The sequence below is a fragment of the Microcaecilia unicolor genome, chromosome 3 (genome assembly GCF_901765095.1).
Source record: "Microcaecilia unicolor chromosome 3, aMicUni1.1, whole genome shotgun sequence".
Classification (NCBI taxonomy): domain Eukaryota; kingdom Metazoa; phylum Chordata; class Amphibia; order Gymnophiona; family Siphonopidae; genus Microcaecilia; species Microcaecilia unicolor.
The window spans coordinates 241340025-241364554 of record NC_044033.1 but is presented as its reverse complement, the minus strand read 5'-3'; the positions used below and the strand labels follow the sequence as shown (position 1 = coordinate 241364554).

Below are 24530 nucleotides of genomic sequence, written 5' to 3'. Positions count from 1 at the left end.
GTACTGATCTTGTCTTTTATGCAGCCACCCTCTCACATTTAGCTATTAGACAAGCATTGTTCCACCTTAAGATATAATCTAGTTTGGATAAGTCTCTCCAGCAGTGACTTTTTTATATCAATCATTATTTTGTTCTGAACAATGAAGGAAGAGGCTGGAATAACAAACAATTTTAACAAATATACATAGAGGGGCATAATCGAACGGAAACGTCTATCTCCATGGGCGTTTATCTCCGAGAACGGGTCCGTGAAGGGGCGGACCGAACAGTATTTTCGAAAAACATGGACGTTTATCTTTTTTTGAGCTGCGCGTTTTTGTTTTTCAGCACTAATGGAAACCGAAAGCGCCCAGCTCAAAAACGAATAACTCCAAGACATTTACTCATGGGAGGGGCCAGGATTCGTAGTGCACTGGTCCCCCTCACATGCCAGGACACCAACCATGCACCCTAGGGGGCACTTTTACAAAACAAAAAAAAGGGAAAACAGCTCCCAGGTGCATAGCACCCTTCCCTTGGGTTTTGAGCCCCCCAAATCCCCCTCAAGACCCACTGCCCACAAGTCTACACCATTACTATAGCCCTAAGGGGTGAAGGGGGCACCTACATGTGGGTACAGTGGGTTTGGGGGGCGGTTTGGAGGGCTCCCGTTTACCAGCACAAGTGTAACAGGTGGGGGGGATGGGCCTGGGTCCACCTGCCTGAAGTCCACTGCACCACCTAATAACTGCTCCAGTGACCTGCATACTGCTGCCAGGGAGGTGGGTATGACATTTGAGGGTGAAAATAAAAAGTTGTGAAACGGCATATTTTGTGGTGGGAGGGGGTTTGTGACCACTGGGGGAGTCAGGGGAGGTCATCCCCGATTCCCTCCAGTGGTCATCTGGTCATTTAGGGCACTTTTTGGGGCCTTATTCGTGGAAAAACAGGGTCCAGGAAAAGTGCCCTAAATTCTCGCTAAAAACGCATATTTTTTTCCATTATCGGCGAAAGGCGCCCATCTCTGATCGGCCGATAACCACGCCCCAGTTCCGCCTTCACCACGCCTTCGACACGCCCCCATCAACTTTGTCCGCATCCGCGATGGAGTGCAGTTGAAAACGTCCAAATTCAGCTTTCGATTATACCGCTTTATTCGTTTTTGTGAGATAAACGTCTATCTCCCGATTTGCGTCACAATATAGGCGTTTTTCTATTTCGATTATAAGCAGGATAGTAACATAGTAGATGACGGCAGAAAAAGACCTGCACGGTCCACCCAGTCTGCCCAACAAGATAAACTCACGTGCCATTTTTTGTGTATACCTTACCTTGATTTGTACCTGTCTTTTTCAGGGCACAGACCGTATAAATCTGCCCAGCACTATCCCTGCCTCCCAACTACCAGCCCCGCCTCCCACCACCGGCTCTGGCACAGACCGTATAAGTCTGCCCAGCACTATCCCCACCTCCCAACCACCAGCCCTGCCTCCCACCACCGGCTAAGCTTCTGGGGATCCCTTCCTTCTGAGCAGGATTCCTTTATGTTTATCCCACGCACATTTGAATTCCGTTACCATTTTCCTCTCCACCACCTCCCGCAGGAGGGAATTCCAAGCATCCACCACTCTCTCCGTGAAAAAATACTTCCTGACATTTTTCTTGAGTCTGCCCCCCTTCAATCTCATTTCATGTCCTCTCATTCTACCGCCTTCCCCTCTCCGGAAAAGGTTCATTTGCGGATTAATACCTTTCAAATATTTGAACGTCTGTATCTTATCACCCCTGTTTCTCCTTTCCTCCAGGGTATATATTTTCAGGTCAACAAGTATCTCCTCATACGTCTTGTAACACAAATCCCATACCATTCTAGTAGCTTTTCTTTGCACCGCTTCCATTTTTTTAACATCCTTCACAAGATACGGCCTCCAAAACTGAACACAATACTCCAGGTGGGGCCTCACCAACGTCTTATACAGGGGTATTAAAACCTTTTTTCTTCTGCTGGTCACACCTCTCTCTATACAACCTAGCAATCTTCTAGCTATGGCCACCGCCTTGTCACACTGTTTCGTCGCCTTCAGGTCCTCAGATACTATCACCCCAAGATCCCTCTCCACGTCCGTACCTATCAGACTCTCACCGCCTAACACATACGTCTCCCGTGGATTTCTACTCCCTAAGTGCATCACTTTGCATTTCTTCGCATTGAATTTTAATTGCCAATGAAACCTCATCTGCCACTGAAGGTCTATGTAGATGACCATTGATAAGTGGCTATAATCACTGATTTCTAATGGAGCTCCGAAAAAGCAAGAGCAAAAAACAAGTCCTTCACAGGAGAAACAAATTGCTGTTACAAAAAAAACGGATGCTACCATTAAAACAAAAACACCTTACCAGTCTCTTCACGCTCAGTGTTCATTATTAGCTAGAAAAGTTCAAAAATTTAAAATACAAATCTAAACCTGGGCACAGGAAAAACAAAGTCACTTAGATTTAGATGAACATTCACCACGCTTTAGCTACAAAAACCGCTCGGCTAATAATGCCAAATAATATCCATTGTCCAATCACTGTAGCACAGGGTCCAACATCCTCTCAAGGGTCCCCCTTAGTTTGAACTCTTCATCAGGAGGAATACCACATAAACTTCTATTTTGAATTTTTGAACTTCTGGAAGCCAAATTTAGACTGTTACGTAGAAAGCTGAAATCTAGTTCCACCAATGTAGCATTTTCAGAAATGATCCTTGTTCCACGCCCAGGACCCAAGAGGCAGGTATTAGTGGTACTTTCCTTTTCAAAGCTAGATTTTAAATGTCTTCAATCAAATCTCTGTCCATTTCTTCTGTCTATGAAGGAGGCCTATATATCAGACCATTGTAAATACATTTGCCATTCAATCTTTCCAAATTGGCCCACAGTTCCTCTTCCTTGGCCTGTAGGTCCCGCAATTGTGAGGCTTTAATATTATCTTTAACATATAATGCCACTTCCCCTCCCTTTCTTCCTACCCTGTGTTTCCTGAACTAACTGGGCAAGTTGGACCACATATAAAGCTGGCCACAGATAATACCCAGGTCCTTGTGGTCCACTGGACGTTAAGTATTTTCAGCTGGGTTAGGCCCAACACTGAATATTCAGATCTAATTCAACCAATGGTAATCAGCATTTTAAAAATCCCTGACAGCCACAGGATAAATATTGACCAAGTAGATTTTATATGCACTTTTACCTTTGCAATCAGCTGCATATTTCTGATGTTTGACATGAAGCATCTATGTGAGTATACAGATTGCACTGCATCCTGCTTCCCTTTCACACTGTACAATCATATACATTCCCTTAACATAGGACATTACCTTCCATGGCTGAAAACCTAGCAAGCTCTCACTTTCTCCACTCCACAGGGTGATACTCCCAGAACCAGAAGTGATCATGTCATGCAGTGCATATACCAGGGCATACACAGCGTTGTATATATTATAACTATCCCCAGAGTTTATAATGTTACAGTGTAAGATGTAGTTAGATGTTTCATCACTGCTGCAGGATCTTTGGATGCTTTTGGGGCACTCGTTGTTACACAGGTCCTTCCACCACAGCTCTGTAAATGAATCACTTGGAAGCAGGGCAGGATTCACCTCACGGACAAATTTGTGAAAATTTGGAATAAGTTTCTTTCCCACAGTAAACGCTAAGGTGTTTTTTGTATCAACATAGTATGAGGAAATTAAAAATTCCCATTCAGTTGTGATGATCCAGATCTTTCCAGGTGCATCCCAAATGGGTGTATGTCTTATAGCCTCTGTGTGGTCTTTATTGCAATACAAAATAATCACTTTAGCTGAAGATTTATGGATGATCTCAGAAATATTACCCAAATTTTGAAGCAGCAGAGATTTGGAGTGACTAAAGGTTTCTATGAATTCAATGCAACCTCCACTCTGCTCAATCCCTTCTCTCAGGACCTGCACAGCCCTCATGCTGTTTTCATCACTGGATGCAATGATACCGACCCAGGTCCAGCCAAAATGCTTCAATAGTTTCACTATTCCAGCACAGAGCCTCAGCTCACTGGGGACAGTCCGGTAGAAATAAGGAAACTTAACCATGTCACTCATGACAAGATTCCCTGAGGTGTAACTGATCTGTTGAAAATAAAAGATTTATTTTATTTGTTACATTTGTACTCCACATTTTCCCACCTATTTGCAGTCTCAATGTGGCATACATAGTACTGTAAAGGCGCTCACCAAGTCCGATAGAGAACAAATACAAAGTTATATTGTGGTCGAATAAAGTCGGTGTGTTTCAGGCACCATGAGGTTCGAAGGGAGGGAAGGTTGTATATTGTCCAATGCGATCATTGGTTTTGTTGTGTTGCCGGGTGTGGGGATTTATGTTGGATCGGTAGGGTAAGCCTTTTTGAACAGGTTGGTTTTTAGTGATTTCCTGAAATTTAGGTGGCTATGGATTGTTTTCACAGCTTTTGGGAGTGCGTCCCATAGTTGTGTGCTTATATAGGAGAACCTAGATGCATAGGTTGTTTTGTATTTGAGTCCTTTGCAATTTGGGTAATGAAGGCTTAGGTATGTTCCTGATGACCTGGTTCTGTTACATTTATCAGCGCCTTTCTCATTAAAATATCACATTTCATTCACATATCAAATACTTAGGGCATAATTATACTGTAAAGAGCAGAGGAGAAAAAAAGTGAAATGATAAAGCCAACGAGTAATATATTAATGATGGCAGAACTTTCCATCCAGTCTGCCCAACATTCACACTCATTATCAACTCCTGATTATACTAACAATGAATGTGATATAAAATACTTGATCATTGGCTCTCTTGGTATTTCTGGGACACAGACTGTAGAAGTCCGCCCACCTGTCCTTAGGTTTCAACTACTGAAGATGCCATCAAAGCCCCCTCCAGCCCGTCCTAAACTGGTTTGCCAAATATAGGACCCAGACCATAAAAGCTTGTCCAGTATCAGCCTTAGTTTTTTACAGCCAGAGTCGCCATCTAAACACCACGTGACATGCAAACACACATACAGTCATTTAAGTTATATTTTTATACTATTCATTTTCTAATTAGAGATATTCTGTGTTCATCCCATGCCTTTTTGAATTCTGTCATTGTTTTTTTTCTCCACAACCTCCCTTGGGGTGGCATTTCTGCCACCAACCAACCTCTCAATGAAACATAATTTTATGACATTACTCCTAAGTCTACCACCCTGAAACCGCAATTTATGTCTTCTAGTTTTACTATTTTCCCTTCTCTGGGGAGGTGGCAAAGTAAAAGGGAACTTTCCCCCATGTGACCTCTGTTGCTGCTACTAATTAAATTCTGAAATAAAAGCCCCACCCTGGGACTTTCCTCCAGACCCTCAAAATCCACAGACCCTTTGTTTATTAATTTCTTAACAAGGCAGGAGCAATCTTGCTATTCTGTCCTTCAGCTTCTGTAGATCAAGATTGCCGTACAACTTGAGGGTGCATGGTTGGTTTACATGCCATAGGTTGGCTAACTCCTGCTGTGATCCAGATGTGAACCTGTATTTTATAAATAGTACAGCAGGAGACACACTTCATTAAATCAGGGATATCTCTATCCACCCTCAATCTATGCTTGAACAGGGACAGCTGCGGAAGAAAGGCTCTGGGTCAGCCAAGACAGTGCACTATGACTGCTGCTGCCAGTGGTGAAGTGAGTATTGACCACCGGAGGAGGGGGCTGGCGAAGGAGGGGAGCAGCAGCAGTCACAGGGGAGGGGGAAGAAGCTGAGAAGAATGTGAGGCTCTTGATCTGTGGCAGGAAAGAAGGGGAAGAGAAAAAATGTTGCTCTAGGTGCCGGCCCCAATATACCAGTTGAGAACCAATGAATTAGAGCAATTTGCCTTTCTTCCAGAAAGTAGAAGTCAGGCTACTTGTTGCTTTGGTTTGTTTCATTTCAGGAAAATGTATTAGTTATCATGAAACTGCTGCTTAAATAAAACCCCACTAGTTTGGTTATTATACAATAAATCATTGCTTGGGAGGAATTCCCCTCTCAGATTTCTTATTGCACCTCCTGAGTTAAAATAATAATATTAAAGTTTGAACCAAAGCAACAGAGGCTGAAGTTGTAATAAATACCAGAAGGGGGAAATAGGATGTGTCAGCCCACTGCTCTGACAACTAAATATTTTACCCATCATTTACTTTCATGAAGTTCATTTTACAAACTTTTGTCTCTGAATCATCATTTAAATTCTACAGTTTGTCACAGTTAAGGGTGAGATGTTAGTAATTTGGCTTCATTCTGCTAAAGGTTGATGTTCTTTAAGGAAGATTTACAGAAGCGGGAATGAAGTGAAGTCAAAGATGCTCCCTGACCTGTGGGTAGTGGTATATCCTGGACAGACTGGAAAACTGTCTCGAAAGCTCAGCCGAAAGACCTTCAATAATAGTAGCCAGTGGTCCAGATGTTTTGCAGTTGTAATTTGGGATTCTGGAGTCCATTCCTGAAAATATATTCATGGCAGCTCTATGCATTAGTAATAAATTGTTATAGGGGTTATAAATGTGGAACCCCAGTGTGAGGTTGGGTAAGAGCTCCGAGCTGTTGTTAATCTCCTCCACCGCAGAAACAAAGGCCAAGAAGTTATAATAGTTCAATGCTACAGGACTTTAAGGACAATAAATGTAATTTAATATGAAATTAGCATTGAACTTTAACACACAGAAGCACAGACATTAGTAATATACAAGAGAGAAATAAGCTTAGGATTAGGGTTAGAAGCATTGTTTGTAGCAAACTTTACATATTGGTCTGACAACAAAGACTAAAAAGGTTTAGCACAAATTAACTGCATTTTGGCAGGAAACTGGCCACAGCAGGCAAATGCACATCCCACCCACATGCACAAACACATAATCACTGGACTCGAGCACTGCTGTTTCTTTGCCCATCCATATGAATCTGAACCAACAATAGAAACTCCCCACCAAGATTATACAGGAACCAAAGGAGGTTGGATGAGAAAGTGATATTAGGAGACATGGCATGGTTGGAAGTACAGGTGGAAATTCCCAATCACCAGCAATAAAAATGAGGCCAGACCTATGATGGAACAGCTGGAAGTGTTAGTGGAAATTCACATCCACCACAGGTGAAAATGTGTCCCAGAGAGTGAGAAGGGGAGGGATGGGAGGGGAAGGAAGGAAAAACGATGAGGCTAAGAAAAAAAAAAGAGGAAGAGGAGGTGAGGTGGGAGATCACTAAACCTCAATGAAGTTGACTATTATAAAGCTTCATGCAAATATTCATTATCCAATTCATTTTATGGGTAGCTGTAGTTGAATTTTGTGCAAAATATAAGACAACTCACAGGAAACCTCTGAGATTACTACATCAGTGCTTGAAAACTCTGTTCACACAAATAACTTTCCTCAATCTTACTGCACAGATTGTGTGTTTACAGGTTTCACTGGATATTCAGGCAAACACTTCACTGGTTATTATTTATTTATTTATTGCATTTGTATCCCACATTTTCCCACCTATTTGCAGGCTCAATGTGGCTTACAATTTTCTGTCATGGCTTTTGCCATTCCAGAGTAAAAGATACAATTGGTATTACATGGAGAGCATAGATGACATAATAAAATTAAACAATCAGGTGAGAAGAAAAAACATTCAATTGGTATTACATATAAAACATGGGTGACATAATAAAATTAAATGATTGGTACAAAGAGAGAGAGCATTCGGAATAGCATTTAAGTGGTGATGCGTTACAGTTCTTATTATGGATCATTGTGGTATGCCTTGTTAAAGAGGTGAGTCTTCAATGATTTACGAAAGTTAATTAGGTTGTGAACTGTTTTCAGGTCAAATGGCAATGCATTCCACAGCTGCGAACTCAAGTATGAGAAGCTGGATGCATGTATTAATCTGTATTTTAGTCCTTTACAGCTGGGGAAGTGAAGATTCAGGAATGTGCGTGATGATCTTTTAGCATTCTTGGGTGGCAAGTCAATAAGGTCTAGCATGTAGGCCAGAGCATCTCCGTGAATGATTTTATGAACCAGAGTGCATACTTTGAACGTAATGCGTTCTTTAAGAGGAAGCCAGTGTAACTTTATGTGCTGTCAAGTGTGAGATGCAATCATCTGCACATCAGTGTTGAACTCAGCTTTAGCACAAAATGCTCTAATGCATATGCAGAACTTTACTCTTGATTCAGTAAACTAATGGCAAGCAAACTACTGCTGCTTTAGAAAATGCATAATGATAGAAAAATAGTGCACACTGCATATTGCTGCATTGGGCGTGTTTGTTTCCCTTCTTGTAAGGTATCACCATTTTTACGGATAATAGTAGTCAAAGAGGGAACCACAAAATGCCATGGTGATCCAGTGTTGCCTTGGAGGAGGGAGGTTTCCCAGAAAGAGAGCATCACCCTGGTGAAGTAGGAAGTAATCCTGTAGACAGGACTTGCCCACCACGGTATGCAATATCCTCTCGCTCTGAGGATGTGTCTCCAGGAATTTCTGCCCAAGGAGCAAGGGTCAGGACAAGTGATGTAATTGGTGATTTACATAAGTACATAAGTACATAAGTAGTGCCATACTGGGAAAGACCAAAGGTCCATCTAGCCCAGCATCCTGTCACCGACAGTGGCCAATCCAGGTCAAGGGCACCTGGCACGCTCCCCAAACGTAAAAACATTCCAGACAAGTTATACCTAAAAATGAGGAATTTTTCCAGTCCATTTAATAGCGGTCTATGGACTTGTCCTTTAGGAATCTATCTAACCCCTTTTTAAACTCCGTCAAGCTAACCGCCCGTACCACGTTCTCCGGCAATGAATTCCAGAGTCTAATTACACGTTGGGTGAAGAAAAATTTTCTCCGATTCGTTTTAAATTTACCACACTGTAGCTTCAACTCATGCCCTCTAGTCCTAGTATTTTTGGATAGCGTGAACAGTCGCTTCACATCCACCCGATCCATTCCACTCATTATTTTATACACTTCTATCATATCTCCCCTCAGCCGTCTCTTCTCCAAGCTGAAAAGCCCTAGCCTTCTCAGCCTCTCTTCATAGGAAAGTCGTCCCATCCCCACTATCATTTTCGTCGCCCTTCGCTGTACCTTTTCCAATTCTACTATATCTTTTTTGAGATACGGAGACCAGTACTGAACACAATACTCCAGGTGCGGTCGCACCATGGAGCGATACAACGGCATTATAACATCCGCACACCTGGACTCCATACCCTTCCTAATAACACCCAACATTCTATTCGCTTTCCTAGCCGCAGCAGCACACTGAGCAGAAGGTTTCAGCGTATCATCGACGACGACACCCAGATCCCTTTCTTGATCCGTAACTCCTAACGCGGAACCTTGCAAGACGTAGCTATAATTCGGGTTCCTCTTACCCACATGCATCACTTTGCACTTGTCAACATTGAACTTCATCTGCCACTTGCACGCCCATTCTCCCAGTCTCGCAAGGTCCTCCTGTAATCGTTCACATTCCTCCTGCGACTTGACGACCCTGAATAATTTTGTGTCATCGGCGAATTTAATTACCTCACTAGTTATTCCCATCTCTAGGTCATTTATAAATACATTAAAAAGCAACGGACCCAGCACAGACCCCTGCGGGACCCCACTAACTACCCTCCTCCACTGAGAATACTGGCCATTTGTTCATTAGACATGTAGATAGCTGGGTGGCTGGTGGGTGTGAGAATCGCCTGGTCACTTTCCTGCCTTGTGCAAAGGTGATGGATCTCACACAACAACTAAATAAGATTTTCACTAGTGCTGGGGAGGAGCCGGCAGTCATGATGCAAGTGGGAACCAATGACATAGAAAAATGTAGGAGGAAAATTCTGGAAGCCAAATTTAGGCTCTTTGGTAGAAAACTGAAATCTAGATCCACCAAGGTAGTATTTTTGGACATGCACCTCGTTCCAAACACATGACTTAAGAGGCAGGCAGAGCTCCAGTGTCTCAATGCATGGTTGAGACGATGGTGCAGGGATAAGGGTTTACATTTGTTAGGAACTGGGCAACATATTGGGAAAGCAAAAGGAAGATACAATTCAGCTTATAATCGAACGAGAAAAACGCCCAAGTTCCGACCTAAATCGGGAGATGGGCGTTTATCTCACAAAAACGATTAAAGCGGTATAATCGAAAGCCGATTTTGGACGTTTTCAACTGCACTCCGTCGCGGATGCGGACAAAGTTGATGGCGGCATGTCAGAGGTGTGGCGAAGGCGGAACTGGGGCGTGGTTATCTGCCGAACAGAGATGGGCGCATTTCACAGATAATGGGACAAAAGTATGCATTTTTAGCTAGAATTTAGGGCACTTTTCCTGGACCCTGTTTTTTCACGAATAAGGCCCCAAAAAGTGCCCTAAATGACCAGATGACCACTGGAGGGAATCGGGGATGACCTCCCCTGACTCCCCCAGTGGTCATAAACCCCCTCCCACCACAAAAAATGATGTTTCACAACTTTTTATTTTGACCCTCAAATGTCATACCCACCTCCCTGGCAGCAGTATGCAGGTCCCTGGAGCAGTTGTTAGGGGGTGCAGTGGACTTCAGGCAGGTGGACCCAGGCCCATCCCCCCCCTACCTGTTACAATTGTGCTGCTTAATGCTTAGTCGTCCAACCCCCCCCCCCCCCGAACCCACTGTACCCACATGTAGGTGCCCCCCTTCACTCCTTAGGGCTATAGTAATGGTGTAGACTTGTGGGCAGTGGGTTTTGAGGGGGATTTGGGGGGCTCTACACACAAGGGAAGGGTGCTATGCACCTGGGAGCTCTTTTACCTTTTGTTCTGTTTTTGTAAAAGTGCCCCCTAGGGTGCCTGGTTGGTGTCCTGGCATGTTAGGGGGACCAGTGCACTACGACTCCTGGCCCCTCCCACGAACAAATGCCTTGGATTTATTCGTTTTTGAGCTGGGCGATTTCATTGTCCATTATCGCTGAAAAGCAAAAACGCCCAGCTCACAACTTGGCGAATAAAACATGGACGTCTAATTGTTTCGAAAATACGCTTGGGTCCGCCCCTTCACGGACCCGTTCTCGGAGATAAACGCCCATGGAGATAGGCGTTTCTGTTCGATTATGCCCCTCAATGTAAATTTCAACAGCTAACAGAAAACAGCTAATCTCCATAGTCTTTTCCACTGTACCACAGCATTAACAGATAGAATCTAACAGCCACTGCAGGATCTAATTTAGTATTAAGGGTGAATAAAAAGAGAGAGAGAGGGGGAAAAGCAAGCAGGGCCTAGTTTAGAGGAATAAAAAGAGAGAGAGAGAGAGAGAGAGAGAGAGAGAAAAGCAAGCACCATTAACTAGTTGCCATAGTGTATAAACCCCTTCCCCACAGTTTTAAACTGAACTTTTCTCTAGAAATAGGCATTTTCCACATAGTTTTAAACTGAAATTTTTCTAGAGGTAGGAACTCCTTTGTTCTAAACAGCAGTTATTTTTCTTTTCCTTGGCTGCTGGCTGCTGGAGAGTTAGCTCATCCAGTGACCTAGTTTTAAACTGAAACCTTTTCTAGAAGTAGGAACTCCTTTGTTCTAAACGGCAGTTATTTTTCTTTTCCTTGGCTGCTGGAGAGTTGGCTCATCCAGTGACCTCAATTAAGTGATAATTAAGGTGTGGGGGAAGTAGAATACTTGCATAGGTTGCTCAAAAGAGGCCCCTTAGATTCAAAAGTATATAAAGAGGGAAGGTCCCACTGAACTTTCTTTCTGAGAAGTTCTGAGAGAAGAGGACATTTCTCTGGTAAGTGAACACTACTTTGCTTGTGCTTTGGGAACTTAAAGATTGGGGTTTAAAGGAGGAATTGTAGGTTAGTGTTAGGCAAACTTAAAAAGCAAATTTCAACAGCTAACAGAAAACAGCTAATCTCCATAGTCTTTTCCACTGTACCACAGCATTAATAGATAGAATCTAACAGCCACTGCAGGATCTAATTTAGTATTCCCACCCACCCCTAGGACAACTCCTCATTTATAGTCAGTTATTGTAATTAGGGAAACAAGCAAGGAGTGGTCTTATGGGGTTTTAAATACATTTCATTACCATCTAAGAAGGAAATACTAAAATCATACAATACACTATATAAAGTAAAAGACACTTTTATATTAGGCTAATATCCTTAATACTGTAGCAAGTTTTAAAATATTGGAAAACTCAAAAACACTAAGATGGAGTCAGCAGTCCAGCAGCGAGAGGGGTGCTATCCAGTCTTTTGCATTGAGTGTCACATGTATGATTATGTCCCAGTTGGTGAGATGTCATATGTTTGCGACCGATCCAAAGAGCTCCTAGCTCTTAGAGAACATGTCCGTTCTCTTGAGGCTAGAGTAGCAGACTTGGTGGAGCTGAGGGAGACAGAGAGGTACATAGAGGAGACCTACAGGGATGTTGTAGAGAGGTCCCACCTCCAGTCTAGTAGCCCTTGTGCTACCTTGGAGGAGGGAGGTCTCCTAGAAGGAGAGCATCACCCTGGTGAAGTAGGAAGTACTCCTTTAGCCAGGACCTGCCCACCAGGGGATGTACTATCCTCTCGCACTGAGGATATGTCTCCAAGTGCTGCCCGGGAGGGAAAGGTTAGGACAGCTGTTGGTGATTCGATCATTAGGCATATAGATAGCTGGGTGGCTGGTGGACGTGAGGATCGCCTGGTGACTTGCCTGCCTGGTGCGAAGGTGGCGGACCTCACGCGTCACCTAGATAGGATTTTAGATAGTGCTGGGGAGGAGTCAGCTATCTTGGTACATGTGGGTACCAATGACATAGGAAAATGTGGGAGAGAGGTTCTGGAAGCCAAATTTAGGATCTTAGGTAGAAAGCTCAAATCCAGAGCCTCTAGGGTAGCATTTTCTGAAATGCTACCTGTTCCACATGCAGGGCCCAAGAGACAGGCAGAGCTCCAGAGTCTCAATGCGTGGATGAGACGATGGTGCAGGGAGGAGGGTTTTAGATTTGTTAGGAACTGGGCAACATTCTGGGGAAGGGGGAGCCTATTCCGAAAGGATGGGCTCCACCTTAACCAGGGTGGGACCAGGCTGCTGGCGTCGGCATTTAAAAAGGAGATAGAGCAGCTTTTAAACTAGAAATGGGGGGAAGGCCGACAGTCGCTCAAAAGTGCATGGTTCGGGAAAAGGTATCTTGCAAAGATACCTCACAAACAGGGAAGATAGGGTTTCTGGATAGTGAGGTTGCACAACAGACCATGGTAGGCCAGGTGCCCTTAAATACAACTAAAGATCAGACAAAAGATGTCAAATCAATAGTGTCAGGTACTAAGCATCATGCAAAAAAGAACAACAAACATACTCTGAAATGTCTATATGCAAATGCTAGGAGTCTAAGAAATAAGATGGGAGAGTTGGAATATATTGCACTAAATGAAAAATTGGATATAATAGGCATTACTGAGACCTGGTGGAAGGAGGATAACCAGTGGGACACTGTCATACCGGGGTACAAAGTATATCGTAATGATAGGGTAGACCGGACTGGTGGAGGTGTAGCATTGTATATTAAAGAGAGCCTTGACTCAGATAGATTACAAATTCAGCAGGACACAAATCACACCTTTGAATCACTGTGGGTTGAAATTCCATGTATAAAAGGGAAAAAAATGGTGATAGGAGTGTACTACCGTCCGCCTCGCCAGGATGAGCAGGTAGACACAGAAATGATAAAAGAAATCAGAGACGCGAACAATGTGATAATAATGGGTGACTTCAATTATCCAAATATAGACTGGGTAAATGTAACATCGGGACACGCTACAGAGATACAATTCCTTGATGAAATCAAGGACAGCTTTATGGAGCAACTGGTGCAGGAGCCGACGAGAGAAGGAAAAATTCTAGACTTGGTCCTTAGTGGAGCGCATGATCTGGTGAGGGACGTTATGGTACTGGGGCCGCTTGATAACAGTGACCATAATATGATCAGTTTTGACATCAACCTTGAAGTAACTGTACACAGAAAATCAAATACGTTAGCGTTTAACTTTAAAAAAGGAGACTATGATAAAATGAGAAGAACGGTAAAAAAAAAACTTAGGGGGGCAACTGAGAGAGTTAAAACTGTACAACAGGCGTGGACGCTGTTCAAAAATACCATCCTGGAGGCCCAGGCCATACATATTCCGCGAATTAGAAAAGAAAGACGGAAGTCCAAAAGACACCCGGCCTGGTTGAAAAGTGAGGTGAAGGAAGCTATTAGGGCTAAAAGAAACGCCTTCAGAAAATGGAAGAAGGAACCGTATGAAAATAACAAGAAACAGCATAAGGAGTGTCAAAGCAAATGCAAGGCGCAGATTAAGAAGGCCAAGAGGGAGTATGAAAAAAAGATAGCATTAGAGGCAAAAAAACATAGTAAAAATTTTTTTTCGGTATATTAAAAGCAGGAAGCCAGCAAAAGAATCGGTTGGGCCGCTGGATGACCGAGGGGTAAAAGGGGCGATCAAGGAAGACAAAGACGTAGCGGACAGACTGAATGAATTCTTTGCTTCGGTCTTCACCGAGGAAGATTTGGGTGGGATACCGGTGTCGGAAATGGTATTTCAAGCAGACGAGTCGGAGAAACTTACTGACTTCACGGTAAACCTGGAGGACGTAAATGGGCAGTTCGGCAAACTGAAGAGTAGCAAATCTCCTGGACCGGATGGTATTCATCCTAGAGTACTGATAGAACTGAAAAACGAGCTTGCGGAGCTACTGCTAGTGATATGCAACTTATCCTTAAAATCGAGCGTGGTACCGGAAGATTGGAGGGTGGCCAATGTAACGCCCATTTTTAAAAAAGGCTCCAGGGGAGATCCGGGAAATTATAGACCGGTGAGTCTGACGTCGGTGCCGGGGAAAATGGTAGAGGCTATTATCAAAAACAAAATTACAGAGCACATCCGAGGACATGGATTACTGAGACCAAGTCAGCATGGCTTTTGTGTGGGGAAATCTTGCCTGACCAATTTACTTCAATTCTTTGAAGGAGTGAACAAACATGTGGACAAAGGGGAGTTGGTTGATATTGTGTATCTGGATTTTCAAAAGGCGTTTGACAAGGTACCTCATGAAAGGCTACAGAGGAATTTGGAGGGTCATGGGATAGGAGGAAATGTCCTATTGTGGATTAAAAACTGGTTGAAGGATAGGAAACAGAGAGTGGGGTTAAATGGGCAGTATTCACAATGGAGAAGGGTAGTTAGTGGGGTTCCTCAGGGGTCCGTGCTAGGACCGCTGCTTTTTAATATATTTATAAATGATTTAGAGATGGGAGTAACTAGCGAGGTAATTAAATTTGCTGATGACACAAAGTTATTCAAAGTCGTTAAATCGCGACAGGATTGTGAAAAATTACAAGAGGACCTTACGAGATTGGGAGACTGGGCGGCTAAATGGCAGATGATGTTTAATGTGAGCAAGTGCAAGGTGATGCATGTGGGAAAAAAGAACCCGAATTATAGCTACGTCATGCAAGGTTCCACGTTAGGAGTTACAGACCAAGAAAGGGATCTGGGTGTCGTCGTCGATAACACACTGAAACCTTCTGCTCAGTGTGCTGCTGCGGCTAAGAAAGCGAATAGAATGTTGGGTATTATCAGGAATGGTATGGAAAACAGGTGTGAGGATGTTATAATGCCGTTGTATTGCTCCATGGTGCGACCGCACCTTGAGTATTGTGTTCAATTCTGGTCGCCGCATCTCAAGAAAGATATAGTAGAATTGGAAAAGGTGCAGCGAAGGGCGACTAAAATGATAGCGGGGATGGGACGACTTCCCTATGAAGAAAGACTAAGGAGGCTAGGGCTATACAGCTTGGAGAAGAGACGGCTGAGGGGAGACATGATAGAGGTATATAAAATAATGAGTGGAGTGGAACAGGTGGATGTGAAGCGTCTGTTCACGCTTTCCAAAAATACTAGGACTAGGGGGCATGCGATGAAACTACAGTGTAGTAAATTTAAAACAAATCGGAGAAAAGTTTTCTTCACCCAACGTGTAATTAAACTCTGGAATTCGTTGCCGGAGAAAGTGGTGAAGGCGGTTAGCTTAGCAGAGTTTAAAAAGGGGTTGGACGGTTTCCTAAAGGACAAGTCCATAAACCGCTACTAAACGGACTTGGAAAACTCCAACATTCCAGGAATAACATGTATAGAATGTTTGTATGTTTGGGAAGCTTGCCAGGTGCCCTTGGCCTGGATTGGCCGCTGTCGTGGACAGGATGCTGGGCTCGATGGACCCTTGGTCTTTTCCCAGTATGGCATTACTTATGTACTTATGTAAGGTACAAACAAGTAGTATTTTCAAAAGAAGGAAAAGTTCAATTATAAAAGGATGTCAAAGGAATTAAGAAAGGGAGAACCTGAAAAAAAGATTTGAATTTTTTCATTCATGGAGAATTGGTGGGTATCTATAGTGGTTCAACACAAACAGCATCAGAATGCAAACATGCTTTGGAAAAATGTAGGGCGGTCACTTTTCACAATATGTATACCCAGGATCTAAAGCTGTCTGCAAACCTTTCACTCTGTTCATTGGAAAAAGTAGACACAGGGAAAAGTATATTTTTGCCTGCTTTAAAAGGTATGAGGGTTTCAGAAAGACAACACCACATTTAGTTGTATATTTTCACAATGGTTTTAAGGGAAAATATTCACAGATAAAGACATGAAAATCCTAGCAAGTCCTTTTTCCCACGGCACCTTTCAAAGGGAAAATACTCAGACTTAATGTGAGAGAATTAGTAAAATGACTTCAGGTTATTTTCGCAGTTCATGCTGCGACCAACCAAAATAAAAGCTTCAAGCCTGTGTCATATAGGAACAAAGCCATGATGCTACTTACATGGTATGTCCTTCAAATGAGGGAACAGTTGTGCAGGATGGATGATGAAGTGGGTAAAAGGTTTCTACAGTTACGAGTCCCCCTATCATGATGTCCCCATCCCTATGGTAACCTGGTCGTAGAGGTATTGATAAGTAGTTTCCAAGTGAGCACTGACATTCAGCTGTCTTCCACAGGATGTCACAAAGCATCAACACAAATAGAAGTAGATGAATTTCCATCTTTAATGCTGTGAAACAGCTTCTACTGTGATTATGCTCGCTCTTTCCACTCCAAATGTTACAATTGGGCATGGCGTAGGATGCTGTATGGTTCCTCATGGTGCTATCTAATTGAATATTTGAATAATGGGCAGAAAACATTAAGTATTAAACTGCATTTACACACAAGGAGGATGAAGAAAGATAGCAAAATTGTAATTCTTATGTTGAGGTGACCGCTCTATTTCTAACTGAGCTCCAATACCTGTGAGGACATCATGTGGTCCCTGTTGGGTCCTGCTGCTCAGAGGTTCATCCTTAAGGGATATCTGCTCCTGACAGCTTCATTTACCATGAAATATAGGTTGTTTCTTTTAAATATAACCTTATGTATCCTCTATCTTCATTAACTTAGAGACAAATATTAATTTGATTGGGATGCTTGTATGGATCACAGTATAACACAACATTGTAATACAGTTGATGATAAGAAAAAAAGATGAAATAGCTCATCCACTCCGAACAGTTATTGTGTCTATACTGCTTTGGATACATCTGAGATTCCAGTTAGAGTGAGACTGATACAAAGAGGGGCATAATCGAAAGGAACACCCAAGTTTTGCTGAGGACGTCCTCACAAAACGTCCTGATGGAGGGGCGGGGAAAGCCGTATTATTTTAACAAGATGGGCATCCATCTTTTGTTTCAATAATACGGTTGGGGACACCCAAATCTTGAAATTTTGGTCGTCATTAGAGATGGTCATCCCTAGACTTGGTCATTTCAGATTTTCGGTGATAATGGAAACCAAGCAAGCCCATCTCAGAAACGACCAAATGCAAGCCCTTTGGTCATGGGAGCAGGCAGCATTTATAGTGCCCTGGTCCCCCTAACATGCCAGGTCACCAACCGGGCACCCTAGGGGGCACTGCAATGGACTTCAGAAATTGCTCCCAGGTACATAGCTCTTTTACCTTGTGTGCTGAGCCCCCCAAACCCACTACCCACAACTGTACACCACTACCATAGCCCTTACAGGTAAAGGGGGCACCTAGATGTGGGTACTGTGGGTTTGTGGTGGGTTTTGGAGGGCTCACTGTTTCCTCCACAAATGTAACAGGTAGGGGGGGTGGGCCTGGGTCCAGCTGCCTGAAGTCCACTGCACCCACTACAACTGCTCCAGGGACCTGCATAGTGCTGTGATGGAGCTGGGTATGACATCTGAGTCTGGCAAAAAAAATTTTGAAAGATATTTTTTGAGGGTGGGAGGGGGTTAGTGACCACTGGGGGAGTAAGGGGAGGTCATCCCCGATTCTCTCTGGTGGTCATCTGGTCATTTTGGGCACCTTTTTGTGCCTTGGTCATAAGAAAAACATGACCAGGTAAAGTCGTCCAAGTGTTCGTCAGGGGTGCTCTTTTTTTTCTATTATGAGTCGAGGATGTCCATGTGTTAGGCACGCTCAAGTCCCGCCTTCGCTATGCCTCCGATATGCCCCCTTGAACTTTGGCCATCCCAGCGACAGAAAGCAGTTGGGGACATTCAAAATTGGCTTTTGATTATACCGATTTGGATGACCCTGTGAGAAGGACGCCCATCTTCCGATTTGTGTCAAAAGATGGGCGTCCTTCTCTTTCGAAAATGAGCCTGAAAGTGGCTCTCCAGCACCTTGAACAGCATATTACTATCATGCAGCACCCCATCTTTCTCATATTTAACCACAAGGCTTTGTAATAATTAAAATAAATCTGCTTGATACAGATTTATTCCGCTTGCCTACGCTAAAAACATAAAGTCAGTGAGGTCACCACACTATCAGTAGATTCAGTCCTACTGCCTATATAGATAATGGCCTTGCCTCTATGGATTATGTTAAACATCAGTGCCAACTCTTAAGTTAAGTCAGTTATGCTGACTGAATACTGACCCCCTCATAAGTTCTGGAAGAGATAGTGGAACAATGGTCAGGCTTTTTCTTTATCTCCACCACTGTCTACACAAAGAAGATCTACAGATCTTTGCTCTGCCGTTCAGCCTTTGTTCCTGAAGAAGCCTAGTGGGGTGAAACGGTGGCCCTGTTGAACGAGAGAGTATCAGTGCTGGATGAGAGATACAAGGTAAGTGCTGTCTGATATTTATGTATTTGTTACATTTGTACCCCACATTTTCCCAACTATTTGCAGGCTCAATGTGGCTTACATAGTGCCGGAGAGTTGTTGCAAACTCCGGAGTAAACAAATACAAGGTTTTGTTGTGGTAAGATAAGGTTCATGTGGTAGGGCCACATAAAGGAATCGTACAACATTGTATATGTTAAAAAAATCTTTTTTCATGATTTAAAAAGCTTGGGATAGAGATGAAATGTTATGAGAAGTGGACAACAAACGTAATGCACTGTTTCACTTTTGTATGATATTTGTTAAGCATCTCAAAAATCTTTTCTAAAAAACAGTTTTGAGTTTTTGTAGCCCAGTGATAGAAACGAAGCGTTTTTTTACATATATCTATTTTGTAATAGCGTTTAAAACCAATGATTGTTTGCCCTGGTTTCTGAGGACTTTTCTCCAATCAATCAATTTGAATTACAGCTGCTTTAAATGTTATTAGCTAGAGTTTTGCCTCATCAGTATTAGAGTACCCATTTTGAACTCTAGTAGAGACTGCACATTTTTTTTTGTATTTTTCTAGTTATGCTATGTACTTGTCCCAAGCTTTCTTATATTCAGATACTGTTTTGATCTCCACTGGGAGGCCATTCCTTGAATTCACCACCGTTTCCCCCTTATACATCATCTGTCCCTTTCTCTGTCTGTCTTTCTCTCTTAGACTCCTTCCACGTTCCTATTAAGGTCCCACATTTCCATCTATCCAACTTTCTGTCCTTCCAAGGTAACTTAATTTAGCAGCAGAAATCCATCCCTTGGCTGCTGAGCTCCATAAATTGTTTGTACCAACATGCCAAGCAGTTTCAAAAGTCTCAGACTGGCATTTTCTACCTGCTGATGTCATTCAGGCCAAGAAGCACTAAAGTCACTGTTAGAGCCGTTCTATACCAAATTCCATAGCAAATCAGTAGGGAACTGCTAAGCATCAAGGAAAGGGAATGCAAATGAGCTACTCGTTGTAGCTCACTTGCATTCTCTATTCCTTCTTAAAACAGTCAGAGAATCGGCTGGTCAAGCATGCGCAGAGCAGCAAAGTGTTATGCTGGCTGCAGTCGCGAAGCTAGGGTAGTTGACACCCGGGGCCGGTCATTTTTTAACACCCCCCTCCAAAATCCAGTACTAGGCATACCGAGAATACAAAACACTCAGGATCTCTAGAACAATTTTACCATACCATAAGCAGTCATTTCTACGAGTCACATAAGGAAAAAGAAAGCATCTTAAACACTACAGTGAGCACTAGAACATCAATTCGCCTATTGTAAAACGTAACCAGACAGAATAGTACAGATCGTCGATCCTGCACAGTCAATGCCAACAGAAAGCCGTGTCTTTTTCACAAACACAGATAAACCCTAAACCACTATAGAATAAGTAATCAAACTTTCTATTTAGACAAAAATTAAACTGAACCCCCAAGAGGCCAGACTAAGCATACAATGCAACACCACAGAAACAGAAAATAAAATACCACCATTTTATTGGACTAATACATTTAGCTTTCAGAGACCAAAACCTCCTTCATCAGATCAGATCAGTACAGTATAGTGATTTTACAATATCCTATCCTGGCCTGAGGAAGGGGGTTTTGTTCTCCGAATGTTAGTCAAAATATATTAAAATTAGTCCAATAAAGATTACCTTATTTCCATGTTCTATTTATTAACACAGCTACAATACTACTTTATCCTAAAGCAAAAAAATATAAATATATATTTTACTTGCAGTTTGTTGTCTCTGGTTTCTGCTTTCCTCATCTTCTTTTCACTGTCTTCCTTCCATCCAGCATCTGCCTTCTCTCTCTATCTCCCTGCCATCCAGTGTCTGCCCTCTCTCTCCTGTCCCCTCCATCCAAAGTCTGCCCTCTCTCCCTGCCCCTTCCATCTAGGATCTGCCCTCTCTCCATGTGCATCTCCTTCCTTTGTCTTTCCTTCCCTCCATCCTTGTCCAACATTTCTCCTCTCTTCTCTTTTCCATCCATGTGCATTTCCTTCCTGACTTTCCTCCCCTCCATCCATCCATCCATGTCCAACAACTCTCCATTCTCCCCTGCCGTCTCTTCCATCCACCCATATCCTTCAAATTTCCTCTCTCCCCTGCCCCCATTCATCCATCCATATCCAGCAATTCTCCATCTATGTACAGGAACTCTCCATTCTCTCCTGCCGTCTCCTCCGTCCACCCATATCCTTCAAATTTCCTCTCTCCCCTGCCCCCATTCATTCATCCATATCCAGCAATTCTCCGTCTATGTCCAGGAACTCTCCATTCTCTCCTGCCGTCTCCTCCGTCCACCCATATCCTTCAAATTTCCTCTCTCCCCTGCCCCCATGCATCCATCCATATCCAGCAATTCTCCGTCTATGTCCAGGAACTCTCCATTCTCTCCTGCCGTCTCCTCCGTCCACCCATATCCTTCAAATTTCCTCTCTCCCCTACCCCCATTCATTCATTCATGTCCAGCAATTCTTCTCTCCTCTACCCCTCCACCATCCATCCATATCCAGCAAATTTCCTCTCTCCCCTGCCCCCTCCATCCATCCACCAGCAATTCTCCCCTGTCCCCTGCCCTCCCCTCCTCTCCAGTGATCTCTTCTCTCCCCATGCCCTCCCCTCCCATCCATGTCCAGCGATTCTCCCTGCCCTCCCTCAGCTCCCCCACAGCCCTCCTCTCCGTTCCTTCCTGCCCTCCCCTCCATCCATCCACCCACCCATGTCCAGCAATTCTCCTCCCCTGCCCTCCCCTCCAGTGATCTCTTCTCTCCCCCATGCCCTCCCCTTCTGTCCCCCATGCCCTCCCCTTCTCTCACCCATGCTCTCCCCTTCTCTCCCCCATGTCCAGCAATCTGTTCTCTCCCCCTGCTCTCCCCTCCCATCCATGTCCAGTATTCTCCTCTGTCCCCTGCCCTCTCCATTCCTTCCTTCCCGCCCATGGCAGCCCTCCTCCTCCTCTCTGCCCCCCCCCCTCCCCGTATCACAACCTTTTACTTCCTGTGGTGGCAGCGGCGTAAGTTCCGTTACAAAGAAGGCACTGCAGGTTCATCTCTGGCTTCAGCTTCTCCCTTCGCTCTTCACACAGTGAGTGTCCCACCTTCGTGATGATGCATTTCCTGTTTCCGCGAAGGCGGGACACTCACTGTGTGAAGAGCGAAGGGAGAAGCTGAAGCCGGAGGGGAGCCTGCAGCCTTCTTCGTAAGTAACTGACGTTGCTGCCACTACGGGAAGTAAAAGGTTATGATACGGAGGGGGGGCGGAGAGGAGGAGGAGGAGGGCTGCCGAGGGCAGGAAGGAAGGAGGAGGAGGGTTCTACGAGGCGTCCATGGGGGGGGGGGTGGGCGGACGGATTTTGGGTGCGGGGGGGTGCACGGGAGCGGCGGAGCACCCCCCTTGTGCTGACACCCGGGGCGGACCGCCCCCCCCCCCGCCCCCCCTTGCTACGCCACTGGCTGGCTGCTCTGTGCATGCCAAATACGCCTTTATAATACGTTTTTATTTATTTTATTTTTATTTGTAGCATTTATACCCCGCTCTTTCCCGCTCAATAGCAGGTTCAGTGCGGCTTACAAGTGTGGTACAAGTGTGGTATTATTGCGGGGGAGGCCGCACAAAATGGACGTGTTTTTTTTTAAGCGAAGCTTTATTAAAAAAATCACAGGCTCCGATGCTGCTTCTGCTAATGTGTTGACTGAATTTCACTCATAGCAAGCAAGTGCAGTTTGGAAGTTGTTGGTTCATGAATGGCAGAATAACAAATCCTATATAATAAAAAGCACCTCCAACATCTGAAGCTGGCTGCTGACTGTGGACAAAAACCTTGAGGCATCAGTGCACTTCCTGGTACGTCAGCATCAACACTAACCAACCACAAGAAAGCAACATGATCCAGGGGAATCACACTCCCTCTCATAGCCCCGCCCTTGCAGAACAGCTAAGGGGACATCAAGAGAAGGAAACAAACACAGCAGCAGGGGAACACTGGAGGGTTTTCTGACAGCCTCTGAGGCTGCAGGAATTTTTGGCTTAGGACCTGGCTTCTCTTAGATCCTGGCTGCTGCAAATAAGGATGGCTTCTCTTTGCCAACCAAGGACGGTTAGCCATAAAGATGTTAGCCAACTCTGCCACTTTCTCTGGAGTATGGGGCTGGTGATCTAGAACATGTTTCCTCACCTCTGGATGACAATGCTGAAGAAACTGCTCCAGGACCATCAGGTTTTGACAGTCCTCTAGGGTTTTAACCTCAGTTCCACTAAGCCACTGCTGATGCTGGTATCTTAGCTGAATCACAAACTCGCTGTGTATCATCCACTCCCTTTCGCAAAATCCAAAACTTTAGTCTGTACATCTCGGGGGTAGTAGCATTATGGTTTAATAATGCTTCACGCACCTCCTCAAACTTGGAGCACGTCTCTATGGACAGTCTTTGGAATGTCTCAAGTGCTCTATCCCAGATAGCATACCCAGTCTTTCTGAGGAATTTCATTAAGGTGGCAAATTTTTTCAAAGGCAGTTAGATATCCATCTATGTCACCTCTGGTATCATCAAACTGCTAGAACAATTTGGGCCCGATCCGGGCTGTGGATCCTGTCTCTGGCCTTGGTGCAGGGGTTTGGGTAGAGCTTCGGATATGAGCCATTTTCATCTCTAGCTTAATTTTCTGCAGCTGGAATTCCCGCTCACACTCCTCACACTGCCACTGGAATTCACACTCTTCGTGCCACTGTCACTCTTCCCATTCCTCTTGCTGCTGTCGCTCTTCCCACTCCTCTCACTGCAGCTGTTGTTGGTCTAGCCGCTGTCACACTAGCATATAGATCTGATAGATCTCAGCTGGCATGGCATCTGGCCCTGCCAAATCACTGTTCTTGGCCCACAAGGGGTCTCTTCTACCCCCAGGAGAACTCTGCATAGGCCAGTCCTGCTGCTCCTCCCCACTGAGGTTATCTGGTTGCTCTTGTGTTAGGACAGGCATCTCCAGTGTCTGCTGGCTGCTACCAGTCACCATCAGCACACTTATAATCTCTTAACACTACCAAAAAAAAATGAACAGGAAAGGGACCCTGTTTCTGCTGCACTTGTTCACTTTGACCTGTGTCTGGAGGTTGCAGATGAAAAAAAACTTTGAACCACTCAGGGGATGGTGACCCTCACACCACACACTGAGCCTGCCAATCCCACCATGCTGCCACCAAAAAAGGACAGGTCTGTCATGAAATGCCTAGCCACCTGCCTGGTGTTACCCCGTGGCCACTTAGAGGGTCTATTCCCAGCACA

At 44.2% G+C, this 24530-nt stretch overlaps 1 protein-coding gene across 1 annotated transcript in view; it reads right to left on the bottom strand.

Annotated features, from left to right (window-relative positions):
• Positions 1-24261, bottom strand: part of LOC115464509 (vomeronasal type-2 receptor 26-like) — a 60600-nt gene extending 36339 nt beyond the window's left edge. Inside the window, exons 1-2 of the mRNA XM_030194875.1 lie at positions 24061-24261; positions 3345-4133 (exon numbers count right to left, since the gene is read on the bottom strand). Of these exons, the coding sequence (XP_030050735.1) occupies positions 3345-4133; positions 24061-24261 (990 nt within the window). The remainder of the gene's footprint in view (positions 1-3344; positions 4134-24060) is intronic.
• Positions 24262-24530: the final 269 nt, after the last annotated feature.